General features: G+C 37.8%; 1 protein-coding gene across 3 annotated transcripts; it reads left to right on the forward strand.

The window, feature by feature from the left end:
• The first annotated feature begins 2,553 nt into the window (after positions 1-2,553).
• On the forward strand, positions 2,554-9,828 carry LOC143851739 (uncharacterized). 3 transcript variants are annotated; one of them, XM_077361229.1, is made up of 4 exons: positions 2,554-2,914; positions 6,338-6,623; positions 7,012-7,657; positions 8,501-9,828. In XM_077361229.1, exons 2-3 carry the CDS (start codon positions 6,621-6,623, stop codon positions 7,609-7,611), a joined length of 603 nt encoding a protein of 200 aa, XP_077217344.1. In that variant the 5' UTR covers positions 2,554-2,914; positions 6,338-6,620; the 3' UTR covers positions 7,612-7,657; positions 8,501-9,828. The 3 variants fall into 3 exon arrangements, with proteins under 3 accessions (XP_077217344.1, XP_077217345.1, XP_077217343.1); XM_077361230.1 differs by lacking the exon at positions 8,501-9,828 and adding an exon at positions 5,046-5,222 and having other exon boundaries at positions 7,012-7,869; XM_077361228.1 differs by lacking the exon at positions 8,501-9,828 and having other exon boundaries at positions 7,012-7,869.
• Positions 9,829-10,705: the final 877 nt, after the last annotated feature.

The following is a 10,705-nucleotide window of genomic DNA, read 5'->3' on the forward strand; positions in this document are numbered from 1 at the left end:
TTATGATTTCAGCCCTAACGTTCTCACAGGTATGTAATACTTCTTATTATTTACTCTTATCTCTTTTGTTTGCGTATTCTTTTGTATAGTTTGACTTTCTAGTTTTGATGGTTAGTATTAAAAATAGATAACTATATCGAATCTAATGAAATAGTTAAAATAGAGAAGATAAACTAATGGAAATCGTTGTTAGGCTACATAAAATCAATTTTACATGTATAAAACTTGTTTTACGACCTAGAGAAACTAAAGGAAACATTTCTTCCCATTGTTTTTGGGTGGTAGAGAAACTAATGGAAATATTTCTTCCAATTGTTTTTGGGCAGAAGAGAAGCTAATTGAAATTCTTTTTAAGGCTTGAGAAACTAATGAAAATCTTTTTTAAGAGTACCTGAAACAAATTTTACATATATAAAATTTATTTTAGGGCTAGAGAAACTAATATCTTCCTTCCAAAGATTGAAATTTGTTTTTTTGGGCAAATAGAAACTAATGAAAATCTTTCTTTACGAAAACTGAATTTACATGTCTACATAGTATATTTTAGGTACTGTAGACACTCCCATTTTGCAAAGCTCTAAAAGAAGAATCGAGTCAAATTACGAAATTCTCGTAAAACAAAGCTTTAAGTGTTGAATGGACCCGAAGGTTTTGGAAAATTTCCATTCCCTAAGGCCTTTTCAAAGCCTAGAAAAATCCTAGGCTCTCAGTAGTTACCATTGTTTAGTCGCCCCGACCTTCTCCTCCATTTTTGTAAAATTTGATAAACTTGTAAAGTTACCCTAGGTTTTGATATTGGCACTCCTCTCCCCGAGTTCCGACGCCTACCGGCACACCATATCTGGAGATGTGCACTAACCCATATTTTTTTTTGGAATAGAGAGAGGTATCAAATCTTATTGGGACAAAATTAGACCTGGCAAACGGGTGGGGTGGGCCGTGTTTCACCTGACCCGTACGGAACCGGGTAAAAAATGACCCGGAAATTTACGGGTCATTAATTGGTTGACCCGAACCCCATCCGTATGGGCCAGGTGCACATTTTTGTTGTTTTTATAGAGATTTGCTAGCCACCTTCACCAAAGGCTACTTCACGCCCATCATTTTCAATTGCATGTGATCATGTGATGATAGCCATTTATGTTGACTTTTTTGCAGGTGCAAACTGCAAAGGATGGTGGAAGTACTTTTCTGCATAGGTGGCTAGCAATAATAATCATGAGGGTAAGGTGCTAGGAACAAAATTACGGTAAAAGAGCTTCAAATTAGAAAAACTACGGAAAAAAATACCAAAAGAAGGTACCTCTATAGAAATATTACTAAAAAAACTATGAAAAAAATATATCAAAATATGAAAACTACTAGAAAAGGACAAAACCGTTGTTTCACTTCTTCTCTACGGGCACCCGTGGGTCAACCCGGACCGGCCCAGTTTTTACGGGCCGGGGTGGACCCGTGGGTCGTTTTCAAACGGGTCACAAATGAATGACCCAGACAGGGAAAATACGGGCGGGCCGGGTCCACCCGCGGGTCCGGATCACTTCTTGATAGACCTGGCAAACGGGCGGGCCGGGCCGGGTCAAAATGACCCCTGAAAATTTTACGGGTCACTAAGCTTAGAGTCGTACCCGGGCTGTACGGGCCGAGTCGGCCCGCGCGGCCCGTGGGTCACCCAGTTTTTTTAATGAATTTTTGTTTTTTCTGTTTTATCTAGATTTTTGTTGTTTTTATAGGGGTTTGCTAGCCACATTCTCCAAAGGGTACTTCGCACCCATCCTTTGCAATTGCATGTGATCATGTGATGATAGCCATTTATGTTGATTTTTTTTTTCAGATTTGTCTTATTCATTGACATGGTGCAAACTGCAAAGGATTGGAGAAGTACCTTTCTGCAAAGATGGCTAGCAATAATAAGTTTTGGAGAATAATTTTGGGGAAGTGCTAAGTTTGGAGAGAAATTACGGGAAAAATGGTTCAAATAAGTAAAACTACAGAAAAAAATACCGAAAGAAGGTGCTTCTATATACCGAAAAAGCTACCAGAAAAATGCTTGAAAATATGAAGACTACTGAAAAAATGGCAAAATAACACTTCTCTATCGGCACCCACGGGTCCACCCGGACCCGCCCAGTTTTGACGGGCCTGGTTGACCCGCGGGTCAACCTAGAAACGGGTCACAAAATGTTGACCCGAACCCGGAAATTACGGGCGGGCCGGGTCGACCCGTGGGTATGGGTCAATTCTTGCCAGGTCTACTTCTTAACAGGTCTAGACAAAATCAAAGAAAAGACAAGCTTAAATGGTGCAATTGTCAAAGTATGGCGGTGCAGATATCACTTCCCAAGATTAAAAAGAATATGAACAGGGGGTGAATTATCAGGATAGGGGAGTGTCTACACCCTAACTTTTTCTCACATATTAAATTGATGGGAGTGGCAGACATCCCATGGCCAGGATTGGGGGGGCTAAACGCCTTAACTCTTGCCTTTATTGAAAGGATAAGGCTCGTAAACAGGGAAACGAGGCGCAAGTATATCATTTCCTTCTTTTATTCCTCCTCATTTTTACTTCGGGCAACCTTCCATTTTCACCCCCTTGTCACCAAGCCCACCTACTGATTCTCTCGTTTTCAGTAGAGGATGCTTCTTCTTCCTCTTCTTTGTTTGTGAAGAAAAAACAGAGTGGGATCTGTTGTTCACGAAAAACAGAGTGAAGGAGAGAGGTGGAGCTTCTGCTCACAAAAAAACAGAGTGGAGGGAGAGGGGAGCTGCTATCCGAAGGGGGATCTGCTGTCCAAGGTTGCTGTCCAAAGCTAGAAAAAAAAAGGAAAACAGAGTAGTGAGGTAGAGCAGAGAGAAAGAGAGCGAGAACACAGACAGGGAGCTGGAGAGCTGTAAAAATAGAGCCGAGACCTGTAAGCACCTATTTACTTCTTGTGTTGCAATCTTTAAAATTAATGTGTAATACAAAAGATTTTGCAGTTACACAGTTATACAACAGTTTTAGAGACAGCTCACAGTAAGCTTTGTAGTTAATTTTTTATGATTGGTCACAGGGTGATAGAACATTTTTTTTATTTTTCGATGGGTAAGCTGGGGTTTAACGGGGATCCCTACCGATTTATTAGATATAGGAAAAGATGATACAATAAGATCACAAACCAACTCTAACTTGGAACAAGCGACAAGGGGAACCTAGGCTCTTCATATATGAGCGTCAAGCACTAAGCCTAGAACAAAATGATCAATACTTCTGAATTACATAATCAACTAATTTTGAAAGGGTGAGATGGGCTCTTTGTGAGCGCTTTGGCCAGATTTTCTTGGGAACTTCCTGCCAATTTGATTCTCCAAGTTCTGAGGTCTTCACAGGGTGAAAGAACATGGTCATTGATCTGTGGTGTTCCTTGTGACTTGCGTGCTTGTGGTTCCTGAAGTGACTTTTTTGGCTTGCATTTGTCTTTAAATCCATTGGTATTGTTATAGGCTTCAGATCAACAGTCATAATGGCCGAGTAGTCCGTTTTCCATTTCGGGCATAGGATTTCAATGAGGAATTTAATCCCGGCCAGGTTTTAGAGTAATATAACCCCAAAAGTTTCGAAAACATTCAGAAACCAAAGAGTAGAGGTCACTTAGCTTGCCATCATGATTGGAGTTCTTTTGTGGTGGTCTCATGAATACTTAGAGCCCCTCTTCCCCTTTTCTCCTCTCCCCTCGAGTTTTGTGTCGATATCCGGATTTCATTTCTGATTTCTGGAGCCTCTCCTTGTCTGCGAAACTTTCGTCAGAGTTTGGAATTGTCGCCAGCGTTTGGTCTTCCCATCGATTGTCAGGAACTTCCTCCCTAGTCAAGGCGATGATAGAATGTTTCTTGAGCCACCCCTTACCCTTCTTCCTTCTCTTCGCTTTCGAGTTTCCATGGGGTTCGGGGTTTCCTCTCATTTTGGAATTTCCTTTTGTTTGGAGTTTTCCTTCAAAGTTTCATGCGTTCGGAATTTCTTTCCTTTGTCTTCGATATTTCATTTGGTTTTCAAGACCTTTGTCGATTTTGGAATTTCTCTAAGGTTTAGGCGACGACGGACGGAAACCTGCTGAGCCAAAACCCCCTTTTCAAAAGGGACAAACATTAAAAATAAAAATCAAAAAACACAAAACCCTAAAAATCCTTAGATCCATAGGGAAACCTAAGCATTAGAGAGTCTTAAGTCTTAGTGAATCTTGGGTCATAGGGAGTCCTAGAAGTTAGGAGTCACACAAGCCTCAGTCAGTTGTACCCAACGTCAATTGAACCCTAGAGTAACTTTCACTAGATAGCCCATCTTCCTCCTTAAGGCATGCCTAGTCGCATTGCATTAGTCTAGGACTTACTTGCATTAGCATAGGACATGTAGGAATAGCATCTTAGATGGAGTCCTCAAAATCACATCCAATTTGAATATAATTCAATCATCCTTCTGTAAGGTTTAATCACCAGTCGAGTCCAATGGATCGAGTCTAAATTAGTGGTCCTAGGCACATTAGGCGTATGTAGCTTAGATTAGCGCCATCGAACTACGTCGATCTTGATCGCTTGGGTATGTAGGCAGCTTGGATGGCCTTCCAAGTTCAGATCGACCCTACACACACCAGTAGGGTTTTAGGTTTATTTCTAGAATTCACTTTTCTAATTATTTTATACCTTAATTCAAATAAAGTAGTTCATTCCAATAAATTATTTAGGTTTCATCAAAATTAGATTATTAGATTGCCTGTCACGTAGATCTCATCAAAATTGAATTAAATAAATCAAGGTGTTCAAATGATGCATCTAGGAACCACATTGAGATTAGATTATTAAGGTTGTATGTCCCGTAGTTTATATTGTAGAGTTTAAACAAGCTTCTCTAAAGAAATTTTGGTGAGTTAAACTTTGAAATTGAAGACCGGTTTACTGGGCGAGAATGATGCCTAACACCTTCCATTCTCGTAACCAAGTAACGGATCTGGACTTTCTGGGATCGCAGATTATGCGGTGTCACTAATGGGTGCTAGTTCCCTTACCTAGGTGGCGACTCTGGTCATCCCTTTTGCGTGAAATTTGGATTGCCTTTTTAGCCTTAAGTTCACTGAAAAGGTGATTTTCATCTATTATCAACAAATAAGAAAGGAGCGACTCTCAAAGCCGGGCACGCGCTGCTCGCGTGGGCCGTGGGGGGACGCCCTCCCGGACTGGGTCCCACAGGTACAAAAACTAATGGCAATCTTTCTTTCATCTTTTAAAATCCATGCATAAAATTTGTTACAGTGAAACTAAATTCTACGTATGGGCGTGGAATGGAAATGTTTATTTAACGCTATGTTTCTTTGAAGATAAATTGGACGTAAACAAAATTTTATGTGTCTAATTATTTTAGTGTGATTTTAAGGAGCAGCTATTGTATTAAAAATTGAGAAGAGAAACTACTGAAATCTTAATTTCTTTGAGGCTACGTTTCTTTCGCACTGTAAAACTAATTTTACATGTCTAAAATTAGTTTTTTTTTTTAAGCGAATATTTTACTTAGGAAAACTGATGAAAATCTTTCTTTCAAGCTACAATTTCTTTCCAGATACAATCGATGCAAATAAAATTTATTTTAGGAAAATTTTAGGTAGAGAAACTAATGAAAATCTTTCTTTAGCTGATGTATGTAAAACAAATTTTAGGGTCATTTTACTTGGAGCCTAGGTATTGTATTAAAAATAGAGAAGAGTAATGGAAATCTTTTAAGGCTGTGTTATTTTCTGATAAAATGGACATACGCGTATTTAGTGTCAAAATTAAGAAACGTACTTTGAAATATGTATTAAAAATGAAAAAGAAAAAATAAGGAAAATGTTTCTTTAAGACTACTTTTCTTTCAACATAAAATGTAACTAAAACAAATTTTAGACACCTAAAATTTGTTTGAGGGCCATTTTAGGTGAAAGAAACGGAGTGTAAAGTATTGTAGTAATAAAGGGGAAGTGGAATGGAAATCTTAACTTAAAATAGGCCTAAAACAAATTTTAGATACATAAATTTTGTTTACCTAAAGGAAACTAATAAAATCTTTCTTTAAGGCTTGGTTTCTTTCGAAATAAAAAGGATCGTAAAACAATTTTTTTACTTTTCTTCTATTTTTGGAAAGAGACGTATAGATGTTAGTTACAGGGATTGGTAGCTGGAGGTGGAAAGGGAATAGAAAGTTGTTAGAATATGGTTTGAAGTTAAAAGATTAAAAGAAAACTATGCACTGAAATGTAGGGGGTGAATTTATCAATGCTCTTTTATTTTTAATATTGTTATTGATTAATGCCATTTTTATTGATTAACAGAGATGTATGAGCCTTGTGTGGAGAATGAATGATACTTCTTCACGCCCAGAAAACGGAAGTATGAGGGAGGGGATTGTCCAGATCGTACAGCCGGACATGGTTTCTGGAAAGCTACGAAAGAAAATACGGATGTTACAAATGAAGGAATGGTATTTGGGAAGAAGCAATCACTGGCTTAATTTAGAGGAAAACCACCAAAGGGGATTAAGACCAGTTGGCTTATGCAAGAGTATACAATCCCAGAAATGACGAAGAAGAGAGAATCATCCCGGCAGCAGCATGAATGGTATGTAAAAGAAACAATATTTTCTATTATAGAACAAGAATATTGTTAGGTTAGAATCTTCATTAATCTCATACATGATAATAGTTTGCAAAACTTCATTTTAAACGGCATTGTTTTTTGTAGGTTTGTTGTTTAATATTAATTTCAATTAGAACTAGTGCACCAAAAAAATCATTTTTTATGTTGAGGAAAACTTTTAAAACAACGTATTAAACACGTTTTTAATCCATCTTTCTAACTTTGCCCCGCTATATTTTGTTTAGTTTGTGCTGTAGATTGATATTTTTAATTTGTTATTTTTATGCCTTATATTATCTTTTTTCTTTAATTTGTTATTTTTATGATATTATCTTTTTTCTACTAACTATAACTCTCTTTTATTTTTCAGCTGGATGATTATGTTCTATGTAAGGTTTATAAGAGTTTCAGAGGTGCAAACAAACCTGCAAAATCTCAACCGATAGAAGTTGAGCAAGTAGCTGTCAAAGACAATCTTGAGCAAGTGCAACCTAACCTGATGGTCGTTGAAAATGTGAACGACCTAGGATTCACCAATGGCTACAATGGGATCGCAAAGACACTCGTACCAAGTGAACCGCCAACATTTGAACCAAGTGTGCCATCAAGTGATGATTCTACTGGTAATCTTGTACATGATATTGAAGAGGGGTGTTCTACGTATAATGCTAATGAATCCAGTGACCCCTTCATGGAGAGCATGGCGCATGAACCTATTTCTTATCAATCGTCAACTGGGATGTGCAACGAGCTCGAGGAAGACGTTCTTATGGCCATAAGCAATGGAGAAGAAGACTATTCTGTTTACAACCAAGAAATCTTCAGTCTTCCATCAGACGGCGACCTCTTTGACATCTTTGCAGAGCAACACGCTGTTGATCGTGATGTTCATGGCAATGAAGATCAAAGCCAGGTTCATTCGATGCCACAACTTCACTCGGTGACACCTAAACGTCAACGTATCAATTGAGTTTCCGTTTGAAGATCTGATGGATACAGTGGTACATAAATCCAAGGTGGCTCGTAGATCACACGAAGTTTGTTTAGATTTTTTATTTAGTTTTTCCCATCTAAGTTTTATGGACCGAACTTGCTTTTTTATTTGTTCTTTATTATGTTGCTATTGTTACTCTTGTAACTATTCTTTCATTATTAACAAAATGTAAGGTGCCGCCCCGGGTTCTTAGATAAATTCCAGTGAAAGAAAAAAAAATCTAGAGTTTTGAAAGTACCTCTTTCATTTAATTTAGTTGCTAGAGTCTTTTGCTTTTTATGGTTGATGTTATCTTTGATGGTTTGTATTTGATATAGCGATCCTACCAGTTCTAATCTCTCTCTCTCTCTCTCTCTCTCTCTGACACACACACACGCACGCGCAGGCGCACACTCAAAAGGTTTTAGGGACCAACCTGTGACCATAAAGATTCTTGTGTAGAGGAATGCTGGACTAGCCCTTGCAAACATGAGATGAAATGGGCCACACATCACTGTAGTTCATTTAACATTTATATAGACCTTTCCAGATTAGAGTGACGTGTGGCCAGTCTAGCATTTGTATCATTTTTGCAAGGGCTCCCGTCAGTCTAGCATTCCTCTCTGTTGTGTAATGATAGGCATGAAAATATCAGCGAACATTAACAAGATTCTTGTGGTGGAACGGTCGTTTATACCATCATTTGCATAATTTGATTATCTTTTTTGCTCTGTTTGTGCTGAGTTATGTCCTTATTTATGAGACATCTGGGTTGTTTTTATGCACTCCAGATATGTTTCCACCCATTTATCCCCTATTTATCACCCATTTTTGCTTACCTTATACAGTTTTTTTTCTTTTTTTGTACTGATTCTGTTGCTGATAGCATCCAACAGGAGTTAGCATCAGAACAAGAACAGAGTACAGAGAGAGGAGAAGATAAGCAGAATGAGGAATTCTTAGAGGATCAAGCTGAACAGAAGGATAACATTAGAAGATCTAGATTGAAGCAAAAGCCTGACTGGATGAAGGACTATGTTAGTAAGTAGTCATGACTTAGAGAATCAACGAAAAGTCAGTAAGTGAAGAAACAGGTAAAACATGTCTTTTAGCATTCAGAGAAAGGGAATATTAGTTTGTTAGGAAGAATTGCCGGCTGTAAAACTGTTGAAGTGAATCTATAAATACATAGTAACAACCCCTGACAAGAGATGATGAATAAAGAAGTATTTTTCCCTCCTCTTTTCTAAATTCTTCTTCTGAAATCTTGATTTCCCTTCGTCTTCTTCTTCCTTTCTAATATCTGTTCTGAGTGTACCCTCAAGGGTCGTATCATTGGTGCTTTCATTGAGTCTATTCTTCTTCTTTTTTTCGATTTTACAGTAATGGCGGAAAATACACGCACCCAATAAAAAATCGATGAATAATTCAAGCTTCGTCAACAACAACTCAATGAATTACGGCAAATCCAATCTCAACAACATGAGGAAGTAGTTGCTATGATCAAACAACTTCAGGTTCGTTCCCAACCTGCTTCTTTCCAGCGTACCAATGTTGATGATCATTCCTCTGGTAATTCGGAAGATGTTATTGTGCCGATTCAATCCAACTATAGTAAATTCATTCGAATGGATGTACCGAAGTTCGACGGTACAGATCCGATCGGCTGGTCTTTCAAGATCAAGCAATTCTTCCATTATTACAGCACACCTGATGAACAACTCTTAACCATTTCCTCCTTTCATTTAGAAGGCCCAGCTCTTGCTTGGTTTTAGTGGGCTAAGGCTAACAATCTAATACATTCATGGAAAGGGTTCAGTACGTTAGCCCTGTCGACTTGTATTCTGAGAAACCGGTTCAATCTGAGCTTCTGACATAATGGTAGTTGTTATTTTTCGTATATCGGTACCCCCTCGAGCTCTTGGCTTAATAGCAATTGTTGTTGTGGCACTTTGATACCCTGAGCTAGCAGCTTAACAATAGTTGATTCCGTGTTGTGATCTACAACCGATGCTCATGAGATTATCAGTTTTGTACATGCCTATATCTAATATATTTTGTTTGATAGTTTTGATGAATATGTGGATTCTGAACATATGCCTAGTTATTCCTTATCATGTTTTATTCGAATAACGTGTTTTAACTCTTTGTTCTTTAATGCTTAGACCCAATTAGGGCTGTGCTATATTGCTTACTGGCTTTTGAGTTCACTCGTGTTTTTCTATGATTTTTCATATCCCGAATTCTGATTTTCCGTGGGATCATGGAGGGTGCCCGACTAGTTTATTTGCTTTGGACAATGTAGAAGAATTGTAATGGCTTAAACTTCAAGTTGGGATGGAGAGTGGTGACTTTGATAGTTAATTAATTGTCTTTGGAGAAGTTTTAGTTGCTCTAAGTAGTAATGCTCCCGCTTATTCGAAGATTATGGAAACTTTATTTAATTGGATGATTCTGTTTGAAGTTTGTTGGAAAACAAATTTTGTGACTATGTTAGCCTCGTGTGCTTGTAAAATTCCACTTTGCAGGCTTGTGACGCCCGTCGCGCCTTCAGGTTGGGGCGTGACAAGCATAGATAAAGAGAATGGGATCAGTTTTTTTTTTTTTTTCAACTAGAAAATCAGGCTAAAAGAGAAACGGGAAAGGCGGGTTTGAGGTTGCATTCTTTAACCATCCTATTGATTCCCATTCTTGAAATCAGAATCATTTTTTATTCTTTGGAATTCTTTCTAGAATCATAATCATGTTTCTTAACTCATTTCTGAGAATTATTATTTTAATTTTTTAGAATAAAATCATCTTCTCTGGTAATGAAATAATTTTATTCTAGGGTATAATTTGTGACAAACCTAATTTTATAGAATGAAAACAGAAACTTTATAATTATGAAAGGGAAATGTTATCAGGACTACTATAATGATCAGATGGTTGGGATCAACCTATGGAAATAATTTTTGGGGCACACCCTATTTAGACTGTGGCCCATCGAATGGACGGTTTGGATCATCCTATGGTGTGGACCATAACGTACTTTTAATAAAGTGAGGAGTGCCCTCATCAAAATACAGTAGTGTTGATAACATTTCCCTTT

This window comes from Tasmannia lanceolata, unplaced genomic scaffold (genome assembly GCF_043159265.1).
Source record: "Tasmannia lanceolata isolate RefF3 unplaced genomic scaffold, GAP_Taslan_0.1 ptg000018l, whole genome shotgun sequence".
NCBI classification, from domain to species: domain Eukaryota; kingdom Viridiplantae; phylum Streptophyta; class Magnoliopsida; order Canellales; family Winteraceae; genus Tasmannia; species Tasmannia lanceolata.